General features: G+C 43.3%; 1 protein-coding gene across 1 annotated transcript in view; it reads left to right on the forward strand.

Moving 5' to 3' along the window:
• The window catches only part of LOC137653985 (hornerin-like), a 52,083-nt gene that overhangs the window by 5,067 nt on the left and 19,516 nt on the right, over positions 1-27,500 (forward strand). The window contains exon 3 of the mRNA XM_068387620.1: positions 5,290-5,460. Coding sequence (XP_068243721.1) covers positions 5,290-5,460 — 171 coding nt within the window. The remainder of the gene's footprint in view (positions 1-5,289; positions 5,461-27,500) is intronic.

Raw genomic sequence — 27,500 nt, forward strand, 5'->3', positions numbered from 1 at the left:
TTCTAGAGATTTGCTCAAAATACTTATTTGCTGTCTCTGCATTTTCATTGAACGTTATCTTAGTTTTACTCTTATTCATTTTCAGTCCTACATTCTGCTTTCCCTATTCAAATATATCATATTTAGTAATTCTTCCCATGATTCACTAAATAGAACTTCGTCATCTGCAAATCTTAAGTTATTGAAGTATTCCTCATTAATGTTAAATCCTACATTTTCCCAAGCTAAATTCTTAAAAACTGATTTTAAGCACTGTGAGAAATATTTCATTTGGGATTTTCTCAATCTTTATGTAGTTTTAGGATTTCTGTACGTCCCATACAGGCATCGTCAAGTGTTCTAACATAGATTAAACTTTTCCTTGTCTTTGAAGGGCTTTCATTACTGCGGAACTATTGACAAAATCAAAATTTTTCTCATACTCTTTAAATGCCATACATATTGGTTTGCCATACTCTGTTAGTCTCGGTTGGTTAAAATCTGTCTTTCTATTTGGCCAGATATGATCTTGGTAAATATTTTTTATATTACCGAGTGAAATTATTGGGCAGTAATTTTTAAGGTCTTTTATTTGTGAATAAGTATACTAATATAGTTTTTCATGCTGTAGGTATAGAGCATTCCTCTAGACATCTTGAGTAAAGTTTGACAAGTTTCACAACTAGGAAATCTCCTCCATCTACTGCTAGCCCTCTTCTCATGCCTTTTAATGCTTTACTTCTATTGTTACTTTTGGTACTGGCTCAAGTGTTTTATTACTTTTGTTGGCAAAGTTAGGTAAAGCTTTTTCTTATATAACTATTGCATAGTATAGTATAGATTGTAATTTTTATCACTACATCTCTCTTGTTGATATTTTCATTTTCATTCTTTAAAACTAATATCTGTTGGTGGCATGTTCCGAAACTAAACAGACACTAGTGAAAGATCATGTCTGAGGTGTATATCCTGCAATGAACTAGTGAAGGCTGATGATATATATATATATATATATATATATATATATATATATATATATATAAATACACATATACTGTATATATATATGTATGTATGTATGTATCTATCTATCTATCTATATATATATATATATATATATATATATATATATGTATATCATATATATATATATATATATATATATATATATATATATGTATATTATATATATATATATATATATATATATATATACACAGTATTTATATATAATATATATAATATATATATATATACACAGTATTTATATATATATATATATATATATATATATATATATATATATATACAGTATATATATATATATATATATATATATATATATATATACAGTATATATATATATATATATATATATATATATATATATATATATATATATATATATATATATATATATATATATATATATATACAGTATATATATATATATATATATATATATATATATATATATATATATATATATACAGTATATATATATATATATATATATATATATATATATATATATATCTCCACCATGATAGCTGAATTGTGAGTTTGCAACACATGGTTATTTTATGATGAATATATATCACTAACATTCGTGATTTCAATCAAATGGTAATAGCTTCTGGCCTGGCAGAGATTCGGACCCTGCCTATTCAGCCAAAAACCATGCCTGCGAGGACTTTACCAATTGAGCCATCAAGAGATATACAAGTTTATGACAAGTCACCATACATATTCCTGTCGAATTCAGGAATCTGTTCATAGACTTGAAATAAACCCGTCTCCACCATGATAGCTGAATTGTGGGTTTGCAACACGTAATTTTATGATGAATATATATAACTAACACTTGTGATTTCAATCAATGTAAATATCAACCACAATGGCATTTAATAATGAATTCTATCTTGGGAATATATATCCACTGAAAATCATTTTATGGTATTAGCTTCTGGCGGGGCAGAGATTCGAACCCCTGCTTATTCAGCCGAAAACCATGCCTACGAGGACTCTACCAACTGAGCCATTAAGAGAGATACAAGTTTATGACAAGTCACCATACATATTCCAGTCGAATTCAGAAATCTTTTCATAGTCTTGAAATAAACCCATCTCCACCATGATAGCTGAATTGTGAGTTTGCAACACGTGGTTATTTTATGATGAATATATTTCACTAACACGTGATTTCCACCTTGAAATAACTTTGCAGCCGGTTTTAGTCCACTGCAAGGCAAAGGCCTCAGACATGTTCTTATGCCCGGGTTTTGGATATTTTATAAACATGCTGGCCAGTGTGCATTGGTGATGGTGGGAGACTTTAATCTGATTGGTCATTGCAAACCAACCTAGTATTGGGGGCCCTGTCTAGTATAGCTTTGCTGATCATTGCGATACACAAACCCTTTAGCCACGTTAAGGTATCCCCATTCAGAAAAGGGTATATAGCCTATATATATATATATATATATATATATATATATATATATATATATATATATATATATACTGTATATCTAAAGGGGATTTGGCTAAAATGAGATATGCTGATGTTCGAAATCTATTTTTAAGCTAAAATTTCTTAATTGTGTCGTTAGAAGAAATCTAGGCAGCTGCAATCTTCGTTAACTAAGAAAGAACACTTGTCATGAAGATGAGGTGGCTATGGAAAAAAGTCAGTTTTTTGTTTCTAATGCTTCTTAGTTTGTGGAGTGCCTGTCTTTAAATACCTTGTACATGACGCCACCTACATAACAAGTCTGGTGATAAGGTGACACTGGTTATTCGATAGTACTAATAATTTTCGCAGACGGGGGGATACTTCTAGCTGGTAGTTGCATTGTAGCTGTATACTTCCTCTTCGATTGTCAAGGGTTTGAGCAGATTTAATACCAAAAACTGAGGTTACAGTAAAGTCTGCTAATTCGCGCTAAAAATGTCTTAAATGAGTGTTTTGCTATTTTATGTGAGTGGCGTTACGAGAGGATTCTGTCGTTGCTGTGTATTTCGGGAGGATGTGTTCCTTTTTATTCCCGGTCGCAAGAAAGACTTTCATGTAAGGTTTAGACTCTCCTAATATTATTTTGGGACGCAAGTTTGCCCCTATCATTTGTTCTTCACACGGATTGATAAAACGGTTCACGAAGAATGTAATGGTGGGGCTCTCTATACCTGTCCCTGTCAGGTTAACGTCACGTGATTTTGGAATATAAGAAAATTTTCACGATCAGTTTTGTGGATTTTCATTATAAAAGAATCTCATTGCGAATAAAGAATGACTGAGGAGCTGTAGTTGGCTTGGCATCTGGCACCAATTCAACGTCCTTAATCTCTCTCTCTCTCTCTCTCTCTCTCTCTCTCTCTCTCTCTCTCTCTCTCTCTCTCTCTGACACAGAGGGCCATTCGTGAGAACTGTGTATGCCTATGTTCACCTAAGCAGCAAATTGGGCAATTAGTTGTTACCTGACCATTACTGGTTGCAGCTAGGGTGGAAAGAAAAATGTAAAAAGAGAAGAACTAACGGGTGTCGGGGTCGGTCATAACACATAAGTGAACCCTAGATCAGTATTATTGACACTAATTTAGTGACTCATTTTCATTGTACACATCTCTTTTATTATTTAGTAATATCGGCAGTTATGTGAATGATTTCAGAAAGACAGCATGGCTGGTATTGATGACGCTTTAATCGGAATTTCAATAGCCTGTTGCACAAAACAAAAAGATCAAGTTACTTGAAGTAAATTCAGCCAATTGAGTTATTTTGTTAGTAATTCAAAGTTACTCTTCGAATGATCAGCAGGAGTCAAAATTCCGCTCAGTCTTTCTTAGGAGAGAATCAGATATATAAGAGACTTGTTTGGACAAACAAATAGTTGCCTGTTGTGCATGTAGATTGTGAAGCCTTTTTTTGATCAGTTAAAAACTGCATTTCATTAAAACACCATAACGTCTCTCTCTCTCTCTCTCTCTCTCTCTCTCTCTCTCTCTCTCTCTCTCTCTCTCTCTCTCTATATATATATATATATATACTGTATATATAGATAGATAGAAAGATAGATAAAATGATGATTCAACACTATCATGTTCAATAAAAATGAAATTTTACCTTACGATAGGATCGAACCCTATGAAAAAAAGAAAGTTAACTATGGATTATGCCACCAGAGGTTCTAAAAGAAGTGCAAACTGTATACCAGGATATGCCTGGTGAGACCACTGTCCTACCATAGGCACCAAGAATGTTTTTACATGTCTATGTTAACTGAGACCTTTCATAAAATATGTAATTGTTAAAACATATCCACTGATTTAAATTAGCAGTATTTTGTGTTTATCATATTCATGTATGTACTGTATGTATATATATATATATATATATATATATTATATTTATATTTATTTATATATATATATATATATATATATATATATATATATATATATTTATATTTATTTATTCTTTCCAAGTAGTCATACCTTAACGTAGTGTAAGGGTTTGAATAGGCGGTCACCCATACCAGGTTGGTTTGCTGTGAGCGATCAGACTAAGGTCCCCCACTCACCAATCGGTATTGGCCAGCGTGGTGATGATATGGCCAAAACCCAGACATGAGACCTTTGTCCTGCAGTGGACTGGAAACATCTGTATATGTTGCTGTATATATATAAATAAATAAATATTTATATATATGTATAAATCTTTGTATATATTTGTATATATACCATATATTATTATTATTATTATTATTATTATTATTTAAGCTACAACCCTAGTTGGAAAAGCTAAAGAGTCTCTTGTACCCTTACCAAGTGGACAATATCCTATGAACAGTTACACTGCAGTTAAGTTAAGATTTTTTTGGTTCTCGTAGTGTTGTCAGGTGTATGAGGAAAGAGAAGAGTGTTTAAAAATAGGCCAGACTATTTTGTGTATGTATAGGCGTGGGAAAAATTAGCCGTAACCATAGAATAATTCAATGTAGTACTATCTGGGTAGTCTAAGGACCCAATCAATACCTCTCTAGCAGTAGTATCTCATAAACCAAAGGGTTCCACAGGAAAAATAGCCCATTGAGAAAAGGAAATAAGAAAACCTTTCTCTGTTGTCAGCGTTTGGTTTGGGGCCTTTAGGGAATCCTCGATCTGCTGTGAGAGCTTGATCTTGATTGTGTCAGACCTAGCTTCCCAAAGTATTCTAATCACGCATTTTTTTCCCCTTTAATTCCTTGATGATATTGTACATCAGGAGGAAGTTATCCACATAATTTTATTTTTCTTAATACCTTTAGCCAGGGGTCCTTGGTTATTTTCAAGGTATTACTGGGTCATCTGATTCAGCAGAAACAGGGAACATTTCATGCTGAAGAGGGTTACCTTGATTCCACAGGCCCTCATTCTTTTGAGGCTTGGGAACGCGATCCACAGGAATTGAGTGAAGTCTTGATTGAGCTTATTGATTTCAATGTAAATGGGTCCTTGAAGATGGTCCCCATTACTTTGTTAACTGCTTCTAGGTTTACTTCTCTAGCTACTTTCTGTTGTGGTGTGGTTCCTTCCTTATGATCTTTGTTAGGGGCAACAGTTGCATCACACCTCTTAACATACTCTGTTAAGTTATTTGTTTGTTCTTGAAAGATGTGGTAGTGTAGTAGTGTTTGCTGTGTTTGCAGATAGTTCTCTCGAACATTGTGACTGGTTCTTCTTCAGTGTAAATGTACTTCTTGAGACCTATCCCATGATGTCAAGGTTTTAGAGGTGAAAGACATTCTCGGTTTATGGGGATCAATCTAGACTTTCACCCTGTTATGGAGGAGCAAGTGAATGTTAGTGAGGAATTTCTGTAGATCGGCCTCCTTGGTGTATGCTTTTGACTAATAAAAGGCATACTGTATATCCACAAATGATGCTCCCAAGTCATATTTTAGGAGGAGTTGGAACGAATTTTGGTAGTGTATAAACAGGGAAAGATAATCCATCCCGATAAGGAGGCCTATCATACTCGGGGTAACTGGAAACCTGGTCTGCTTGTGACTTTTCCGTGTGATAGCAGATGACATCGGTCAGCCCGCATGCTCCTCGTTTCTTAAATATGGAATTATTTAACTTATTGTTAGTAAACTTATAATGATTTTATTATTATTATTATTATTATTATTATTATTATTATTATATGGGTCGAAGGTGGAGAGAGAGAGAGAGAGAGAGAGAGAGAGAGAGAGAGAGAGAGAGAGAGATAATGTACCGCATCAAAAAAAAATTATGAAGTCATAGATAAGAAGGTATAAAAGCCCAAAAGTGTAATTTCTCTCTCTCTCAAGCGTACCCTTGGGGCATGCTGGGAAACGAGAGGTCAGGGTTGGTCAGGTGTGAAGGGGTTAGGCGATCAAGGGGTGGTGGCCTGTAGGGACGGAAAATCTCTGTTTGGTAGAGACACGATAGAGAGGACTCCTATATATTGGGACTTGGTAAGTATGTTAGGGAAAGTACAATTTACTTAGAAATCGTGGTATATTTTAACGGATTTTGAGCGAAGCGAAAAATCTATTTTTGGGTGAGATAGCCATGTCGTCCTGATGGAAGGTTCCTAGTAGTAGCTTCCAAGGGATATATATACTACAGTGATATTCCCAGCGAATTTACCTTTAGGTCTCCAGAATTCTAACTCCTGGCGCGAATATCCTTAACATTCTCTTAAGGATATCGCATAAATCAGGCGACGTATATCTTGATACGACACATAGCGATCTTCACCCCGAATAGCGTTTTCGCTTCGAGGGGGAAGAGTGGCAATTTTGGAAGGGGAGCCGTTATCAATGTTACCCTATTTCCCATACTACTATTGAGTATCAAGATGGCGCCATATCCAAGATGGCGGACATTCCTTGTGGCATTGAGCATGATGCTCCAGATATAATAGTTTCGGGAAGGATTCTGCGAAGACCTTTTCTATAGAAAAGGAGGGTTGGTTCATCAGGACGACATGGCTATCTCACCCAAAAATAGATTTGTTCCGTAACTGAAATACAAACCACGCTATTTACATGGGGTATTACTTTCGGCGTAGCTGAAATGGTGAGCCATTAGATTTTTAACGAGGGTTAACTACCCTCTTGCTAGCTAGCGAGGGGGTAGGGGAGAGGTAGCTAGCTACCCCTCCCCTCACACACCGGTGAACTGATTCACTTCGCTTTTGGCTCGGACGGTGGGCAGACGTCTGTCCCGTCCTCGCATGGCAGCCATTAATGTTTTGTCTTTACTTAATTACTTATTTTCTTATGCTTAATATATATGTAAACATTCTTATGTTTATGTATATATTTGAGTATAGAAATACAGTAAGTTTCTTTTTCAGTGTTTGTGCTGTGTGTGTGTGTAGTGTACGACAACTTCTCCGTGTGGTTCCAGGCCCCCACGGTGACATTTCGTGGATCGCGATATCTCCCTTGGTCCTTGGGTCCTCCCTTCGGCGGGCGCCGTGGGGAATCGTCATCGCTGGACTTTGTTTATTATTCTGTTTTCCCCGCTGTTCCTCCTTCCTTACGGGGAACTTGGACTATCAGCGTAGGGAACATGGGAGTTTAGTTTGACTACGGTCTCTCTCTCTCTCTCTCTCTCTCTCTCTCTCGAGGTCGTTCACCCTTTTATTACTACTACGTATTACGGTAGCTTCCTTCCCGTTGCGGGTTGAGTTGCTTCTCCGTTTATTTGGTCTCAATTATTTTAATGAAATCTAATTGTATTTGTTAACTTTTCAGCCTCTGTGTGGAACGCTTCCCTTTGGGGTTCATTCGTTCTTCTATTAGTGATCATTCTTAGATGAATTACATAATTATAATTGTTATAATTCTGTTTTTATTACAGTTCTCCGCCTTCCCCCCTTCCCGTGAGTGTTGGTGGGGGAGGAGGGCGCATTCCTGGTGCGTAATTCTTATGTTCTTTCCCTCGGGGTTCCTCTTCGGAGTTCCCCCGGGGGAATGAATGTTAACTAATTATTTATTTTATTTTCACAGTTAACTATCTAGTTTTTCGTTTGCCTAATGTGCCAATGAAGCAGAGCTGTCCTGTTTGGGCCAGGGGAGTCTGCTGTTGCCGCTTCCTCTCTAGGACTTCGTCATGGGCATGTTCCCTTCTCCTAGAAGTTCTCCTGTGACAACTGTCAGCCCCTTAGTTCATTTAGAACGCTCAGGAGGTTCGCCTCCATGGGTGGGTAACTTCCCTTCTGAGGGAGGTTCCCTTCCCAGGTATGATTTTTTTTCCCGGGGGGGGGGAACTTCTCTGACCTTAATAATTCTCAGTTGGTTTTTCCTGGTCCTCAGGCGGTTATGCTCTTGGTGCTGAGCGACCGCTTTTGTAACCGTGCTGAAGGGGCTGAGCGGTTGCAAGGCTGAACCTTGGAATTCGTGCGATTATGCTCTTGGTGCTGAGCGGTCGCACTTGCAGCTACGCTCAAGGGGTTGAGCAGCTGCAGGAGCTCCTCTTCGGAGGGTTGCTCTTTATGGTCAGCTTACTGATCCAATGGCCCTAAGGGGCACCTTCATCAGTTCTTCTTGTCTCTGCTACGAAGTGTTCACCTCTCTTGTTCGCGAGAAGGACACTCATAGAGACTCCTCTTCGGAGGACTTCCCTGCTGTTGTTGCTGATGTTGCTGAAGGCTCAGTTCCCTCCTCCGAACATCCTTCGAGGGGGCAGCTGAGTCTAACGGTCTCTCCTGGGGGTGTCTCCTCCCCTCGGGGGAGTTCACTAACAGAGACTCCTCTTCGGAGGACTGATGATGGTGCTCCTGTCCGTGGTCGTCTTCATCTTCAGCCGCAGAGGATCTTCCTCGACGAGAACAGACCGTTGCAGCTGCTTCGCTAGACCTTTCGGCAGATCCTTCGCGATCTCCGACACCTGCCAGACCTTCTTGTCTTCCATCTCCGTTCCTGGACGCAGATGCGCAGTGGGCGCCACTCCAACCCGTTTCCAACGGGCACCGGTCCCTTCGGGGCAAAGGGCTTATCTTACAATGTGAGAAAGTCCCTTTAGTGCCAGGTTTTTCCTGTGCAACCTCGTGCAAGCGCGCAGTAGTTCACAAATACTCTCCTGCTATGGACCAGTCTTCTGCTGAATCAACACTCCAGCGATCTCCTGTACCTGAGTCTCGCTGTAGATCTCCTGATCGCCAACGCTTCTGGGACCTTCTGTGCGGCTACGCGCCTTGTGCACCAATGGTCTCCTGAATGCCCACGATCGCCTGCTCGCCAGCGCACATCTGATCGCCCTTTTCTGATGTGCGCAATGCGCGCCAACGTTCGCCCTCGCGCCCACGATCTCCGGATCTGGGCGCAAGCAGAGAGATTATTTCTTCCCTGAACTCCACGTTCACCTGCTCGCCAGCGCACATCTGCGCTCCCTTTCCTGATGTGCGCAATGCGCGCCAACGTTCGCCCACGCGCCCACGATCTCCGGATCTGGGCGCAGGCAAGGAGTTTATTCTTTCGCCTCCTCGCCGACGATCTCTCTGGTTCTGCATCCTCGCTGATATCTTCTGGCCACGCAACTACGCACCTACGATCTCCCGGTTCCTGCCTCGTCTCGTGCAGTTCAAGAAGTTCCTACGCTAGTGCACAGACGCTCACGGGTTCTTCTGGACTCGCAGCGCCCTTCTGGAGTTTCGCGCCAACCAGTTCCAGCGCTCACATGCACGTCAATGCGCCAGCACGCGCCAAAGCACCAGCTCGCTTCCACATCACACTGTGCCGCCCAGGAGGCACCTAAGCTAGCGCACGGGCGCTCACAGGCACCCCTGGGCTCTCCTTGCGCGCCAGCGATCTCCTAAGAGCCCGCGCGATTCTTCGCCTGCGCGCAAGCGTTTTCAACGCGCCCACTCTTCAATCGTCGTAGGTTTCCTACACGCCCACGCGTTAACTCTCCTGTACGCGATTGGTCGCTACGCGCCAACGCGCCTTCGCCCGCCTACGAGCCATCGCTCGCCAAGACGCGCCATCGCTCGCTTACGCGCCATCGGTCTCCCGGCCTCCTACGCTCGCCCTTACGACCGCTCGCCCGCGCACATGCGCACCCATGTTCGCCCGCGCGCGAACCAACGATTTTCCATCGCCTAAGCGCCAGCGCGATTTCGTCCGCGATTCCCGTCGGGTTTCGCAACACGGGCAACCTGGCGAATCTTCTGGTTCGCGTACTTCCAGATCATTGTCGACACAATCTCTCACCTGTAGATGCAAAGCAGCGCACGTGCAGGAGCAGGAAGAAGCTTCAGAGAGATCTGGGCAACATTCTTCTCCTTCTTTTCAGGCAAGCCCCATCATCTCTACACCTCAGGATCACCTGATCCCCTTCCCTCCTGCGGGTCGCTGACACTGCGTCTGTCAGCCGTCAGCAGAGGAGGTACTTCAAGATTATGGGGAAGCCTGGTTTAGCTCTGCCTCTCCACCATTCCGTGGAAGGGATTCCAGGGGAATTTCTCTCGAGAAATTCTCCGCCCGGCAGGTGACTTTCTCGGCTTCGGAGATCTTGAGCCAGATGAAGGCCGCAGAGTATGCCATGCAGGCCACTTCGTGGCTGGTCGTCTGGCTTGGATCTCCGGGCATCCTGTTGTTATCCGAGGACTTGTCCAAGGGGAACACCAGGAAGACCATGGAAACTTTCCTCCTCTTGGGCACGAACACCATCGTTTTCCGGCTCACCAAGTTTCGAACTTGTGGGCAAACTGGATGTTGGAGCATTGAGATGCAGTGACCGAGAGGTTCTTCTCGAGAGTCCCAACCGTGGATATTGGCAAGCTCAGACACTCTTCCATCCTTGTTTGAGCCCAAGGACGTGGTACGGTCAGCTGAGAGGTAGAGGAAATCGGATCTCGATTCGCCCCTCCAAAGGTGCTTACATCCGGACCTTACAAGCCTCCAGCGCCTCAACAACAACAGCCACGTCGGCCTAGGACATCGGAACCGGCTCCTACGGCAAAGGCAAGGTGTCTAAACAGCAGCCCCCTCCTGTCAGGGACAAGAAAGACACTAAGTCCTCCTGGGGAGGCAATAATCCTAGAGGGAGCGGCCGAGGCCGCAGACGCTAGGATTGGCACCCCCCCTGCCCCCAGTGGGGGGATACCTAAAGTTGCGTGTTCAGGTGGCAGCAACTCGGGGCCGATTCCTGCACGATCTCCGTGATCAGCCAAGGATATTGCGTCCCGTTCATAACATCTCTACCTCCCCTGACAGCGAATCCAGTGCGCTGAGCCCCTATGCCATGGGATCGGCAAAGGGGCTAGCCCTTCGGGTAGAATTCGAGACCATACTCTAGAAGATGCTCTCCATAAGGTCGTTGACCATACAAACCTTAGCTATTTACACATATTTGCCCGCCAGCCCTGTCCCCCCAAGGCAAGTCCTACCTCTAAGCGAAGTGAATCAGTTCACCGATGTGTGAGGGGGGAAGGGTAGCTATCTACCTCTCCCCTACCCCCTCGCTAGCTAGCGAGAGGGTAGTTAACCCTCGTTAAAAATCTAATGGCTCGCCATTTCAGCTACGCTGAAAGTAATACCATGTAAATAAGGTCGTTGACGGCTCCCCCCGGCTTCTTCAGTCGACTTTTTCTTGTGAAGAGAGCATCTGAAGGCTGGAGACCCGTCATCAGCTCTGAACAAGTTTGTCGCACAAACTTCGTTTAGCGTGGAACAGCAGAGTCGTTCAGACTTGCAGTGAGACCACAAGTCTTCAGGTGCACACTGGATCTGAAGGATGGGTACTTCCAGATCCTAATCCATCTGTCTTCCAGGAAGTACTTGAAATTCAGCCTAGACAACAAGGGCTTCCAGTTAAAGGTGCTTTGTTTCGATCTCTCCTCAGCACCGCAGGTGTTCACCAGAATGTTCACCCTGATATCTTCGTGGCCACACAGGATCGGCATGCATCCGTCCCCTTCGCTATCTGGATGACTGGCTAACCCCGGCAGTCTCGGAATCGACCCTTCTTCGACACCGAGGCAAGCCTCTGGGACTTTGCCAAGATCTAGGGATCATGGTAAATCTCGAGGAGTCTTCTCTGCTTCCATCCCAACAACTTGGATATTTAGGCATGATGTTAGATACCAACAACTTGGATATTTAGGCATGATGTTAGATACCAATCTCCACAAGCCTTCCCATCAGTCGACAGGATAGCAAGGCTGAGGAGAGGCGCAGAACCTTTCCTCAGACGAGGAGAGCTTCCAACCCAATCTTGGTTACGTCTCCTAGGTCACCTTTTCCTCCCTGACCCGTCTAGTTCCAAACGGCCGCCTCAGGATGAGATCCCTGCAACGGCGGCTCAAGTCCCGGTGGAACCGAGGCATCGATTCCCCGGACACTCTGGTCCTTTGGGACCTGCGGAACGAATGGATCCGCAGTGGTGGTTGTCCTACGGGAACCTTTGAAGGGAGTGGATTTTTGCGTTCTTCCCCCGCATTTGATGCTGTTCTCGGACGGGTCAAAAGAGGGGAAGGGGGGCCATGTTCTGAACCAAAGGATCTCAGAATCAGTAAGGTACCTCCACTTCAATCTGCTAGGAATGAAGGCCGTATATCTAGCCCTTCAACAGTTCCAACAACCATGGCGGATCACTCCGTGAGCAACAACACCACGATAGTGGCTTATTTCAACAAGCAGAGAGGTACCTTTCATAACAGCTTTCCCATCTTGCAGTAGAGATACTGAAATGAACCGTTTCCACTCAATACCACTATCGGCTTGCTTCATTCCGGGCAAAGGAATGTGCTCTCCGCAGTCTGAGCAGAGCCTCGCAGATAGTGAGTGCCGAGTGGTCTTGGGGACCCCTAGTAGCCAACAAAGTCCTGACTTTGTGGTCCTGTTCGCGACAGCTTTGAACTTCAAGCTGCCACTGTACTACTTCCCACCGTTCTGTCTGGTGAGAAGAGTGCTCAACAAGACCAGATTATCGGTCAACCTGTCGTTGACTCTGATAGCTCCGCTACGGCATCATGCAGAGTGGTTCCCGGACCTTCTGCATCCCCTGACAGGACTCCCGAGCTACTCGAGCAACCACACTGCAACATCTGCCACAGAGCCGTAGCATCGCTTCGGCTTCATGCCTGGAGACTATCCAGCATTCCCTCACAGAAGAGGAGTTCCGCAACAAGTTGCGGAGCGGATGTCTCGACACCTGCGAAAGTCATCCGCAGGGGACTACTGGGCCAAGTGGAGAGTCTTCTGTGGTTGGTGTCGTGGGAGAGGTATCTCTCCCCTTGATGCCACTATTCCAGCAATAGCGGAATTATTGTATACCTGCGGGAGGGAATGCGCCTTTCGCTCTCGGCGGTGAAAACCTATCGCTCAGCCTTAGCCTGGCCTGCAGGCTGAAGGAATAGACATTCCCTCCTCGCTGGTTCTTTCTTCGCTCATACGAAGCTACGAACTTACCTGCCCCCAGTCGGAAGTGAGACCTCCTCCATGGAACTTGGTTCGGGCTCTTAGGGCTCTCAAGAGACCTCCTTGCGAACCATTACGCCAGTCTTCTGATCGTCACCTGACTTGGAAGACGGTGTTCCTGCTCCCTCTGGCCTCGGCCAAGCGTGCCAGCAAACTTCATGGTCTCTCGTACGTCGTCGCCCATTCAAGAGGAGAGGGGAGGTAACGTTCAGGTTCGTCCCTGAGCTGGTCACTAGTCTCAAAACGGTTCGACTCCTTCAGGATTTCGATTCAACGTTTTGTAACAGATGACCCAGACCTTCTCCTACTATGCCCAGTAAGGAGTCGGAGGTGTTATCTTAAGAACAGCTGGAGTTCGTCCTCACGTGCAAGCCCTGTTTGGGAGCACAGGAAGGACGGAGAGGAGGGTCACCAAGAATACCTTTTCAGCCTGGATTCGTAGGGTCGGGTCGTCCATCACGCCCTGAATCCAGACCCTCCTCCGCCACGTCGCCTTAGGGCACGCGATGCCAGAGGCATCGCAACGTCCCTGGCCTTCAAGAGTAACTACTCTGTGACGCAGGTGCTACAAGCTGGAGTCTGGAAGCGTCAAACGACCTTCACACCCCACTACCTGCAGGACGTGACCCACAGGAGCTTCGATACGTTTTCTGTCGGCCCTGTGGTGGCTACACAACAGCTGGTCTAAACCTCAGGCTCCTTAATGGACAGGTAGCAGAAGGTTGAGGACATTGTTACCCGGTTTTAGTCTACATGGATGAAAGAAGTTTGTCTGGCCCTTACTTCTTTCTTCATCCTCCCTTCTCTTTGGGAAAGCAGTATCCTGGGTTTTCTGCATAGCTGACCTTAAACCTCTGCAGGTAAACCATGCTTCCTTGTGTTCCTAGTATTAAGGTAATACTTTCACGTCCCCCATACCCTGACGAGGTGGTATTGGGAACGTCCTAGCCTAGAATTCCGTCTAAGGGATTTCAGGTCAACTCCCTAGGACAAGTCACACTTCATCCCTCCACACACAAGCTTATGTAGGCCGCGCGTTCCTTGCGGAGCAAGGAACTTGCAAGGTGCAGGGACTCTTTTTTTTTTTTCGAAGTGCTGCTCACTCTGATTCTGAGTCCCCGGGCAAGCCAAAGCCAGTAAGGCTGGGACTTTCCACCTTTCCTAAGGGGTAAGTCACCCCATGTAAATAGCGTGGTTTGTATTTCGGTTACGGAACAAATGACAAATTCAGAGATAATTTGTAATTTTCCTAACCATACAAACCTTAGCTATTTACACATATTTGCCCGCCAGCCCTGTCCCCCCAAGGCAAGTCCTACCTCTAAGCGAAGTGAATCAGTTCACCGATGTGTGAGGGGGGAGGGGTAGCTATCTACCTCTCCCCTACCCCCTCGCTAGCTAGCGAGAGGGTAGTTAACCCTCGTTAAACATCTAATGGCTCGCCATTTCAGCTACGCTGAAAGTAATACCCCATGTAAATAGCTAAGGTTTGCATGGTTAGGAAAAATACAAATTATCTCCGAATTTGTCATTTTTCGCTTTGCTCAAAATCCATTTTTTGGGCTCAAGCCATGTTGTCCTGATAGAAGCTTACCAGAGCATTACTGTACTAGAAAGTACTGTATCTGTGGATTTTCATCGGTGTCTTAACCTTGGGACAATTTTTCTATGGTCATCTGGACCATTTGAGACAAATGACGTTACCGTTATCCGTCATTATTACTAATCATAGACAATGTTAGTGCTTTCTGCCCCCTACAGGGAAGAGTCATACTAGACTGTAGAAAAAGGGCCTCAAGGTTAGCATATATTGTATGAACAAGCATAAATATTCACTGGGAATACAAACGGTCTCGCGGTTTGTATATATTGTCGAAACAATATCAGTGTCCACTATATCCATTATTTGTAAGCATACAATGATATGAGGTTTACTTAAATAAGCAAGTCAAATAACTCTGACATCTTAAAATGCAAATTGCTGGGTGAATTAGGACGCAATTACATTCTATTACAGTGAACCCTTGTTTATCGCGGTAGATAGGTTCCAGACCCGACCGCGATAGGTGAAAATCCGCGAAGTAGTGACACCATATTTACGTATTTATTTAACATGTATATTCAGACTTTTAAAACCTTCCCTTGTACGTAGTACTGTTAACAAACTACCCTTTAATGTACAGAACACTTAATGCATGTACTACAGTACCCTAAACTAAAACAGGCACAAATATTAAAGGCGATTTTATATCATGCGTTTCCTAAACACGCCAAAAAGCATGATAAAAAATGGCAACCAATGTTTTGTTTAAAGTTTCTCTGATCATAATGAAGAAACAAACGCATTTAGTGTACACATCTCTGTATAGGTTAGTTTTTGCATCGATTATATTGATTATACAGTATGTTGATTTTGTTATTACCAATGTTTTACTTAATTTTTCTTAGGACTTCCAAATGAAATGTTTTTCTTTATGACGGCGTCATAAAGTACGCTCAGTAAACAACCACGCTCAGTAAACAAAGAAGGCATTTAACGCGCATGATGAAAGTGATAAATAATGATATTGCAGTAAAAGCTTTTAGAAAATATGTTATTACAAATATTATTTACCGTATCTATATAAAATCATACAGTACATACTGTACGTAGCAAAGCAGGAAAACAATTTACGAGAGAGAGAGAGAGAGAGAGAGAGAGAGAGAGAGAGAGAGAGAGAGAGAGAGAGAGAGAGATTGTTTTACGTACGTAAATGTAAATTTTAAACAAAAAAGATATGATAGCTTACAACATGTATACTCTTCAGACTTTTAAAACCTTCCCTTTAACTTAATGCATACAGTACTAAACTAAAACAGGCACAAATATTAAAATGTTAGAATATTAAAGTAAAAAATAAAGATTGTTACTGTACTCACCACGAAAGAAGTTCAAGAAAAACTTGAATGATGATGCCGATGAATTTGCTGCACAGTAGAAATGATGATGATGAAGCTGATGATGTCTTCTACTGTGCAGCCAATGATAGTATTTTACGTCTCTTCAGACGGAGGTGTCTTTTCCTGGGACACCTCTTCAACTTCTTCCTGGGAAACTTCTTCAATTTCTTCCTGGGAAACTTCTTCAATTTCTTCCGAAGGCGTACTAGCAGCAGGAACTGGCTCTTTTTTGCGAGGCTGGAAGAACATTGTGATCGGAAGTTGCTGCCGCTGCTTCTTTTTTCGATCTAAGAGCATCCTGTAGGGAGTCGTGTCTTCATCGATCTTGTTGCAGAATTGCATAGACCGAACCATATCCTCGTCCCACTCTTGCAACATTTCTTTCACCTCCTTTATATGGTTGCAGACCTTGGCAAGCCGTTCTAATGTTAAGCCCGTTTCTTCGACATTTTCTTGGGTCTCTTCCTGTGTTTCGCTCTCTTCTTCACTGGCCGATTTCGTCAGGTCTTCTAGGTCTGCGTCAGTTAGCGGCTGGGAATGGCAGTCCAACAACTCGTCGACGTCTTCAGTCGTCATGTCGCCAAACCCGTCACCTCCAATTATCGCAGCCAACTGCACAGATTTGCGTATTGCAGAGTGTTGGATTTCAGACGGAGTAAATCCCTCGTCGTCGTAAACAATCTGGGGCCACAACTTCTTCCAGCTCGCATTCACGGTTGCAGGTTTCATTTCTTGCAGTGCCTTCTGAATGTTCTGGAGGCACGTGGCTATGGTGTACTGCCGCCAGTACACCTTCAAATTAAAATCTTCATCTTCATCTTCTTGGGCAGCATCCACACACGCAACGATGTCCGCCAAGGTATTCTTCATGTAGAGGGCCTTGAACGCCCTGATAACCCCCTGGTCCATCGGTTGAATTAATGACGTGGTGTTGGGTGGCAGGAACTCAACCTGAATGCCCTCACGCGACAGGTCAATTGCGTGTCCACCAGCGTTATCCATAAGGAGAAGGATCTTGAATGGCAAGCCCTTCTCTAAGAGATATTGACTGACTTGCGGGATGAAACACTGGTGGAACAAGTTGGAGGTCAGCATCTTTGTAATCCATGCTTTTGGATTATGCATCTATGGAAAAACTTTTTACTTGAATCATGCAATGATATACAAATTAATGGTGACAGGGTAAATTAAGGAAATCGTTTAATTTATATTTAATTACAACAGTCAAAATAAAATAGAAAATTTATAACTGAGGAAAATAAATTTTAATCCCTTTGCTTTTGAGAATCCTTGTCCTTTGTGCACTGTAACCCTTCCAAACCGTGCTATATTCTTGGAGAGATGACCTTACGCCAGACACCTCTCCAGCACAACATGGTCACCACTGAATTTTTCCATAACCTGACAATTACAATGAAATATCTATAATAAAGGTCATGGCCATCTATGGTTTAGACTAAGGCGTAAGCCTTAAATGTTTTTACTTAAATGTAAATATATAAAATGTAATTAATTAGATAGCAAAGACCGTAATATTCTTAGTATTTAGCTAAGTTTTAGGCTAGCCTGATACAAATTTAAAGTTATTTACTAGGTTAAATGCCTAGCTTAAAGTTTAGTGTAAGTTTTTTCCAGTGCTTAGTCTACTTAGCCAACATGTAAGCAAGCTCAATAGCCCAGTCTAAAGTTTTTAGAAGTTTTTTAACGTTAATATATAAAAGAACTGAGTTACTCGTTAGCTTAATCTCTGATACTTAAACCCCGTTGAGTTTTGCAAAAGTTCACAAGAAAATAACACTAATAAGAATTATCAAGTTCCTTCTAAATATCACGAACTATCAGGTAATATTTTATAGGACGTGCAAGTTAGGTTAATGAACCGACTAAGTTCATGTATAAGCAATTTGAAAATCGACTGAAACACGCGTAAATGTAACTCGATTCTTACCTCCAAACTGCTAAAAACCCGTCTCCTTTCTCTCCTCAAATCCTTCGGTAGTTTTGTTGAATTTCGCCTTCATCGTCAATGGCAGCTGTCCTCGGCAAACTTCTTAATAGTAAATCCTCATATTAATTATACCATTAAGCTCTTGTGATCCATGAAGACTAGGCTATAAGCAGATCGGCTGATACACGAAAAACGTGTTGGATAGTTCAACTATAGGTCCTGTCGTTCTGGTCTTCGAGTCACAACTGCTCTTCTGCGTTTTGGCAGTTATATCGTCACCTCTTCTTCAAGACATTATATGGTCGCCTCTGCTAAACTTGTTATTTCGTTTATAGCTTTGGGTTTGAAAAGGTTAGTCAAGAAAACATTTACCATGAATCAGCCAAATCTAACTTTATGAACATGAACTTTAGCCACAATAAAGTAATAATAGTAAATTTAAATATATAATTACAACTTGGTGATTACGATTCATGAGAAGTAGAAGGAACTCAAAACATAAACTCCTAAATCCCATGCTTAACAAGAAACAAAATATTTTAAAAGGTATCCGGGAGTTTATGTAAATAAAAGAGAAATAACATTCTGTCAAGTAAACAATAAATGTGAAATATATCTTTGATATATTTTGTATAGCATCCAGTACTCGGGAAGGAGATTCTTATTCTTATTTTTCAAAGCGCGAGGTTTTTCCCACTTGTAAATAAGCCCCAGCTTTAGTAAAAATCCAGCAGCATTGCCACACATCACGAGGGTAACGCGATCCTTGAATGCTTTAAAGCCAGAGGCTTTGGCTTCTTCTTTGAACAGGAAAGTTCGCGACGGCATTCTCTTCCAAAACAAGCCGGTCTCATCCATATTAAACACTTGTTCCGGCTTGTACCCACCTTCGGTGATAATATTCTTGAACGTCTCGTTCACATAAGTTTCAGCAGCGGCAGTGTCAGCGGAAGCAGCCTCGTCATGCAGGGAAACGCTTTTCAGGGCGAAGCGTTTCTGAAACTTCGCGAACCATCCTTTGCTGGCGGAAAAACGTTGTTTCTGACGCTGGGAATCAGTGGATGTCCCTGGTTGAGGTTCATCTACATCATCATCTTCTTCAGCATAGTCGCCATCGTCGTCTTGAGGTTCCTTTGCCGCAAAATTCTCATACAAGCTCAAAGCCTTGGTTCGGATGGTGTTCGTATCCAAGGCTATGTTCTTCTTCCGGCAGTTGGCAATCCACACTGCTAACGCACCTTCCATGCGTACGATCGTTTTATTACGCGTGGTAACGACTCGCTTCGCTGATCTGCTAAAGGTGATGGTAGCTGTCTTTCTAATGTTCGCCTCGTCCTTCTTGATATAGTGAACGGTGGATTCGTTGACTCCAAAATGGCGGGCTGCGGCCGCGTAACTTCTACCGTCTTAACATATCGAGAAGCGTCACCTTCTCAGCAATCGTCATCATCTTTCGGTGGCGTTTAGGCTCACTACCAGCCTTAGTAGAAGCAGAACGCTTGGGAGGCATTGTACAGTAGGGTTTAACAGAAAGTTCAACAAAAGGTTCAACAGTCATGCACAGCACAGATTAAAGTTCACAATAACTTAACAACATCTACACAGCGATACGGCGGGAGACAAAGTGACCGCGAATACGTAGATGCTGCGGGTTGGAGATGCGGGCAAAACACCATTCACAGGCTAGATAACAAAACTTGGGTTCTGATTCGTCATCTATCAGCGCTTGAACCAATCACAACCCGTCTTATATGCTACGTAGGTTACCAATTCAAAGTACAAGGTACCCTACGTATACAGTAATAATAATAATAATAATAATAATAATAATAAATAATAATAATAATAATAATAATGATAATAATAATAATAATAATAACAATAATAATTTTAATAACAACAACAACAATAATAATAATAATAATAATACAGCTTTACGTACGCTATTTTACGCTTGTTTTGTTGTAGGATATGTCTCTCTCTTTCTCTCTCTCGTTCGCTTATTCGAGATGTGATTTTTGCAACAAAGAATATTATTGGATGCAGTACTACGTACGTATACATACAAAAGATTCATGGAAAAGATGCACATCCATTACATTTGTAGTACAGTAGTAGCCATCAGCAACCTTACACCATTCTAATATGGTATGACTGCATCTGATTTGCATTTCATGTTCGATTTAATTTTACTACGTACTGTATACAGTACTGAATTATCGTATGATCACATTCTCTTTTCGTGTTTTATTTCTTTCTGTGCTGAATTATATGTCATATGTAATGCAATGAACAATCAGTAAGAGCAGATATTACTAATTACAGTATTAATGGAATTACAGGTAACGAAATATCGTAATTGGGGTCTTCAGATATCGCGGTATTTTCGAAATTTCCGGAAAATCCGCGATATGTATATATATATATGGGTTATGAAAAAAACCCGCGAAGTGGTGAATCCGCGATGGTCGAACCGCGAAGTAGCGAGGGCTCACTGTAGACATTTATTTCTAATAAATGACTAAATGAAATAACAAATGAAACAAATGTAACGTGATAAAGGAGTTATACGTGCAACGTATACAGAAATTATTTTCCCCTTTTGAAAGGGAAGAAATGATGAGTGCCACTCTAAGACTGAAAAATTTTAATAAATTTTTCCTTTATAATTTCTGTAAATGCTGTATCCTATCAACACTGTGTACTACATACACACGGCAAAAGTGTTATCTGTATAATTCCACACCTGAGATTTTGAACAGACTTAGTATCACCATGGTAACACTCACTTAAAGGGTATCATGCTGGAAGTGTCAACACCTTTTCCCTTTAATTGATAGTCCCAATCAATTAACTGTTCAACGCAGTAATTAGACGACAGGTTTTAATACACTACCTGCCGCCACCACATAGTGCTTCAGTTCATGGACCTGCTTAGCATAGTGTTTTGTTGAACACTCTGGATGATTTCCATCCAGTATATGAGCGAAGACGCTCAAAGTCCATATACTGAAAAAAGTTCAGTGATCAAGCAATTTTCCTTGGATCATGACCTGCGGGTGTACTGTCAGGATCCGCTCTGCGAATAAAGTAGGTGAGCTTCGCCCTCAGTTGTTTCAGGGACAAGTTTGATCCAGAGGTTTCTCCTTTAAAGAGCTGTCCTCCCCTGAAGTCTGAAGTTCTACGAAGATAGACCTTTAAGACACTTTACAGGACATAGAGAGACATCTTCCTTCAGAGGGCAGATTCTCCCGGGACTCCATCTTTTAGTGGGTAGCTTGTTCTTAGCGAGAAAGGTTGGATCAGGAAAGAGATTCAGTTCTCCCGCTTCTGTGAACTGAATGTGGCCCTCATTTTTAGATAGGGCTACTATTTCACTAACTCTAGCCCCAGAGGCTATAGCGAACAGGAAAATAACCTTCTGGGTTAGATCCTTGAGGGAACAATCTTCATTGTTCACAGATGAGGCATAATGTAGGACCTTGTCCAAAGGCCATGAGATGGGCTTTGGAGGTGTTAGGCTTAAAATGGAGGTGCTGCAGGCTTAAGCATAGCGCATGCCTTCGGAATCTTATTAAAGATTTCATTCGCCAGATCCACTTGAAAGGCATATAGAAGAGGTCTAGTCAAGGGTGACTTGCACGTAGTTATCGTGTTAGCTGCCAGACCCTGATTATGAAGGTCGACAAAGAAGGACATACAGAAGTTCATTGAAATTTCTTTTGGTCCTTTTGATTTTACAAAAGCAACCCACTTTTTCCAAGATGATTCATATTGTCTTCTAGTTGACTTAGACTTGCATTCTTCTAAGAATTCTATATTGCCTTCTGAGATCCCAAATCTTTTCCTAACCGCTAAGGCAGGAAAAAAATGAAATGAAGGGTTTGGGCTCTCTGTGATGAATCGAAGGCAATTAACTTCTGAACCCTCTGAGATAGTGCTCGGTTCAGTACAAAGGCCAGCCTCAGCCTCCGTTCCTTCACTAGAGAGAACCAGTTGCTCTTGGGCTATTTGGGAGCCACCAGAGCTACCCCTCCCTGGAAGGATCTCGGCATGTTGAGGACCTTCAGCAGGAGATTGGATGGGATGAACAGAAATTCCTGAGTCCATCCCTTCCATACTAGAGACGTGGTGTCTGTTATCTCGTCTAGAGGATCCTCGTATGGGGCTACATATCGAGGTAGTTTCTTGATGACGCTCGTCACGAAGAGGTCGGTCTGCAGCTCGGGGACTTGTTCCCATCTGGGAGAGAATAGGTTTGCGTCTGTGGACCATTCTAACTCTATCGGCTTGAGCCTGAGTAGAGCATCTGCTGTCACATTGCAGATCGATTGTACGTGAACTGCTGATAGGTGCCATCCTTTTAGGCAAGGGATGGCTAACATCACCTAAACTATATGAGACGCTCTCGAGCCTTGTCGGTTCAGACGTCTCATTATCACTTCGATGTCCCAGATCAGCCTGAGGAGGCCTGATCTGCGTGGAGAGTTTCCCCAACCTCAACAGGACTACCATGGCCTTGGATAGAAATGACCAAGTCCCCTGGATTTTCCTCTGATGGGAGTGAATACCCAATTCTTCCGACTAGGCATCCATGCAGATGATCTTCGATAGTCGAGGTAGTTGCCTTTGACCATTGTTTGGGAAGCGATCAAATAAAGACCGATATCGGTCATTTTAGATCTCTTCGAGCGTTTGATGCGTATCTTCTCCAGACTCTTAACGCATCCTTCAGTTGTGCTCCCAGCACTGGGTCTGTCACTACTGTGAACTGGAGAGAGTTCATAACTCTTTCCTGTTAGCGTCTTGGAATCCTGACTGATTACCATAGTCTCTTGACCGACCCTGCGATCTCCTTTTACATCCCTAAGGGAAAGGAGAGCCCGTGTGACCTCGGGTTTCAATGGTTTTTTAACCATTGAAGCCTTTGAGCTGGAGAGAATCGAGACTTCTTGAAGTTGATTTTGCATCCCCGATGTTCCAGGAACTGGATTACTTCTTTGGATGCTCGGAGACCAGCCGCTTCGGGTGCTGCCCGCACCAGCCTTTCGTCCAGGTACTTTGTTACCTGAACCATTTCTAGGCATGGTTATTGCGTGACTGTGTCCGCCAATTCCATGAAGATACTTAGGACTGTATTTAGTCCAACAAGTATGGCTCTTAGGACATACTCTCTCCTCTATAACTGAATCCTAGGTAGGAGGAGAGGGGGCTACTGACTGGAAGCTGCTAATAGGCACCTTTTAAGGTCTATCAAGTCTGTGAACACCCCTTTTTGAAATATGGTCCTTATGTTCAGAAGGATTAACATTCTGAACTTGCTGTTTTATTTGAACTTGTTGAGTGGCAACAGTTTTCTTGAGTCCCTCTTGTGAACACCAAATAGCCTTCCCTGGAATACGATGGACTTTACTTTCCTTACCACCTGTATGCTCTAGAGCTCTAAGGTATACTCTTCTAGAACGGGGTTGGAGTGTAGGAAGAGTTGAGGAAATGATAGTGGAGTCATTTCTATTTTCCATCCTAGTCCCATCTTGATTAGGCCTTGGACCCAAGGATCGAAGGTCCAGCGATCCTGAAGGAACCTCCCTCCTACCAGAACCGTCTCTTTGCTGCGACTGATCAGAAGGTTTACCTCTTCGACCGCCTGCCTGCGGCACCGTGGTCATAGAAACTGTGGGATGTTGTTGAACAGGCCGAGGAAAAATTCTAGACTTTTCCATCTTCCTTTTAGGTTGGGGACCCACATCCGTGGAAGACTTTCTCTTTGAAGAGATACCCCACTTCTGGAGAAGTCCCGTATTCTCCGTGGTGGCTCTCTCAATCACCTCTTTGACTACCTCATTTGGAAAGAGGTCTCTAACCCGGATGTTGGAAGATATCAACTTCCTGGTTTCATGTTTCACTGTTGCGGCAGCGAACACGAACTCCCTACAGGCGCTCTTAGCCTTCATATACACATATAGGTCTTTTACTAAGGTAGCCATATGCATTTTGGCCAAGACCATGAGCATGTCTGGGGTACTTTGACGGGCTGAACACAACTCTATGCAGTTCTGTAGGGATAGGGAGGCTGCAAGTCTCTCCTTTGTCTCTTGTTCCTTGTACAAAAGAAACTCAGAAAGTTTCGGGAGATTCTCGCTAAACAGTGGTCCAGCGACGTCTGCGTCTAGTTTCCCTACTGAAAAGGTCAAGTAGACTTCCTTCCAATCCTTCTCCTGCATGAGTAAGGCTAGTGACAGAGGCTTGCACTCCTCGAGTGCAGGACATGGTTTGCCTGCCTTCACTGCCTTGGCAACAGATTTAAATGCCTTCCACGTAAAGGGGAATGTTATTGAAGCAGGAGCAAGAAAGGAAGGGTGTCTGTTACTTAGTGCGAACACTTTCGACACCGAGTAATCCGCCTTTCTCAGGCTACTTGACAAGATAGCCTGTGCCTTATAATGGTCGAGAATCATGACTTCCTTCGGTTCCGTTTCTTTTCCTGACGTTGGTTCATGCTTCAGTCGAATGAAGCAATTAGGGAAAGCGTTAAAGCTTGGCCAAAACTGGATTTCATCTAAAGGAACAGCTCCCATCTTGTCCGAGATGTAGAGTTTGCCATCTAAAATCGGCATAAGCTCCGCATACCTCCAAGGATTGGTTTTGGAGAATGTCGGAAGGTCTTGGTCTCTGGTTCGTTTGTATGACCCTTGGGGGCCGATTAGTGGAGCTTCACAGAGTTCTATCTTGAGTTTCTCTTCCTCCGTTTCGTTTTGTTTGCGAAAGTTTTCCATTAGACCCGTAATATGGGCCAGTAACTGGTTCATTTTGTCTAATAGAGTGTGTAGAAGGTGAAGATGTCGAGGTTAACGGCTCCAGAGCCGGCACAGACGGAGGCAATTCCGACACGACATTGTCAACTTCTTCCCGTGGTCGCTTCCTGCCCTCCGTCCCAAACGCTATCTGGACGCAGGGAGGTGGGAATCGTACTTAGGGCACCACTATTTCCCTACTTGCTTTCGGGAATAGTAAGCTACACATCCTAATGTAGGTAGGTATGGTCCCGGAGAGATCTTCTGGAACCCTCTTACCCAATTGCGTAGTTTCTTTCGAGCTGCATCCCTAGACTCCATTGGCTTGGGATTATCAAAACCTTCGGACACTAAGGTCCGACTGATATTGCAAACCTGAGGGTCCCAATATTGCAGGGATTCGGAAATAATATTTCAGGGGGCATGAAACCTGCATGTATTATGACCGTAAAAGTACTTACTCTTAATATTGCAGAAGACTGCAACACATTTCATCTGGGGTTCCTCCTGTAAAGAAAGGAAGGGAAGCAGAATGAGTATGCAATTGATTGTCTCACCTGATAAGCCAGATGTAATAGTCATCTTTTAACTGTTATAGCTTAGGATAGTAAGCTAGAAAGGGATAGTGGGAGACACATACTTGTGTATCCCTTGCAAGCAATTACTGTTACCTCCCCTCAGTATTAACTATAAAGAGTTTCCTTTATCAAGGCAACTCGAACGAAAGGGTTCTAACCACTTGTGGTAGAACAAGTGTACATTGCGACTGCCCCTTCTAATTATTTAATACTGTGGGGTAAGGATAACTGGAGGAATTCTATTCCTTTATATATAGGATCGGTCTCTGGAGAAGCCTGCACAAGGGTACCCAAGATATGTTAGAAATTAACTACTGTATAATCATACTATAGTTTTCTGTTTGCAGTATATACTATATTGCAAAATACCGGCAACTGTATAATTATATATTGTAGTTCAGCCAGTGTGCTGCCTGTATGGCTAGCATCTGGCGGCACGGTCCAGTCGGCATGACGCCGACTGGACTAGGAAATGTAAAAGACATATATTTGTGTATCCTACCCAGCCCATTTGCTGTGGCCTTCCTTTCCAATATTAAAACCATAGAGTTTCCTGATCAGGGAAGCTCAAGATAATGGTTCTAACCTTTAAGGATAGAAAGTGTACTACCACCGACCCTTTAATTTATTTAATATTGTAAGGTAAAATGTAAACTGATTTCTAATCAGAATATTGAAGAAATTCTATTCTTTCAATATAGGACTGGTCTCAGCAAACACCTGGGCAAGGATACCCAAGATATATTGGAAAATAGCTCCTAGTATAATATATACAATAGTTTTCTATCTGCAGTATATACTATACTGCAAATATACTGACTACTGTATAAACATATACTGTAATCCAACCGGCATAGCTAGTCCCTGCTGGCACAGCCCGGCCTGCATGCTAGCTGAAAGAGAGAGAGAAAGCATGGAGTGAAGGACTGCCTTATTACTGTGTAGTTATACACAAAATAAGGATGTAAATATATAATTTACTGCCTTTCCCCAGAAAGAAGGTTCAAATGGAAGGGGAGCATACATCATTCAGGCTTCCATCCAACCACCAGTACCATCACCGGCAAAGTCCGGCCGGCAGGCTATCACCCGGCAGCACTGATACAGTCAGCATACCGCCGGCTGAGTCAGCGCCTTTCTGTGCCGACCCAGCCGGCATACTGGCGGCCAGGCTAGTACCCCCGGCAACAGTATTTGTGGCCGGCAGTCCAAGGGAGGACTGAAGAACCTTGGTGAGAGAAGAGACTTCTCTCCAACAGCCATCATGGCTGCTGGCAGTTGACATGGCTGCCAGCAGCCTTCATAGCCGCCGGCAGTTGTCATGGCCACCAACAGCCGTCATGGCCGCCGGCAGTCAGACAACAGCATTTAAGTAGGAGTCTGGCCGGCCCCACAACCCACTGGCAATCGGTGGAATTGCAGGACGACGGCCAAATATACAAAGAGTTGCGATGGCAAGGCCATCGCTAAAGGACAGAGGGAGGAGGAAAAAGGGTCGTGTATGAGGTGTGGAAGGAGCCGGCAAGGTTGCCGGTCCTACCACACATTTAAGAAATAATGTTTCAGTATCAGCGCCATCCTAAGCAGCAGGAGAATATGTATTTTCCAGCCTAGGGTCTGCCAATACGGTTAAGGGGGGTGGCGACAGTGCCGCCGCCTCTCAACAAGGGAGAAACAGAGTTCCAGTGCTGGCGCCACCCTAGGCAGCAGAAGAATGTCCATCTTTCGGCCTAGGGTCTGTGAGCACAGAACTGGTCTTCTAGAACGCAGGGAGAAGGTGGTATCCTACAACCCCTTCAAGTACGCCATAGGGAGAGCTAGC

Source organism: Palaemon carinicauda, chromosome 15, assembly GCF_036898095.1.
Source record: "Palaemon carinicauda isolate YSFRI2023 chromosome 15, ASM3689809v2, whole genome shotgun sequence".
Taxonomy (NCBI): domain Eukaryota; kingdom Metazoa; phylum Arthropoda; class Malacostraca; order Decapoda; family Palaemonidae; genus Palaemon; species Palaemon carinicauda.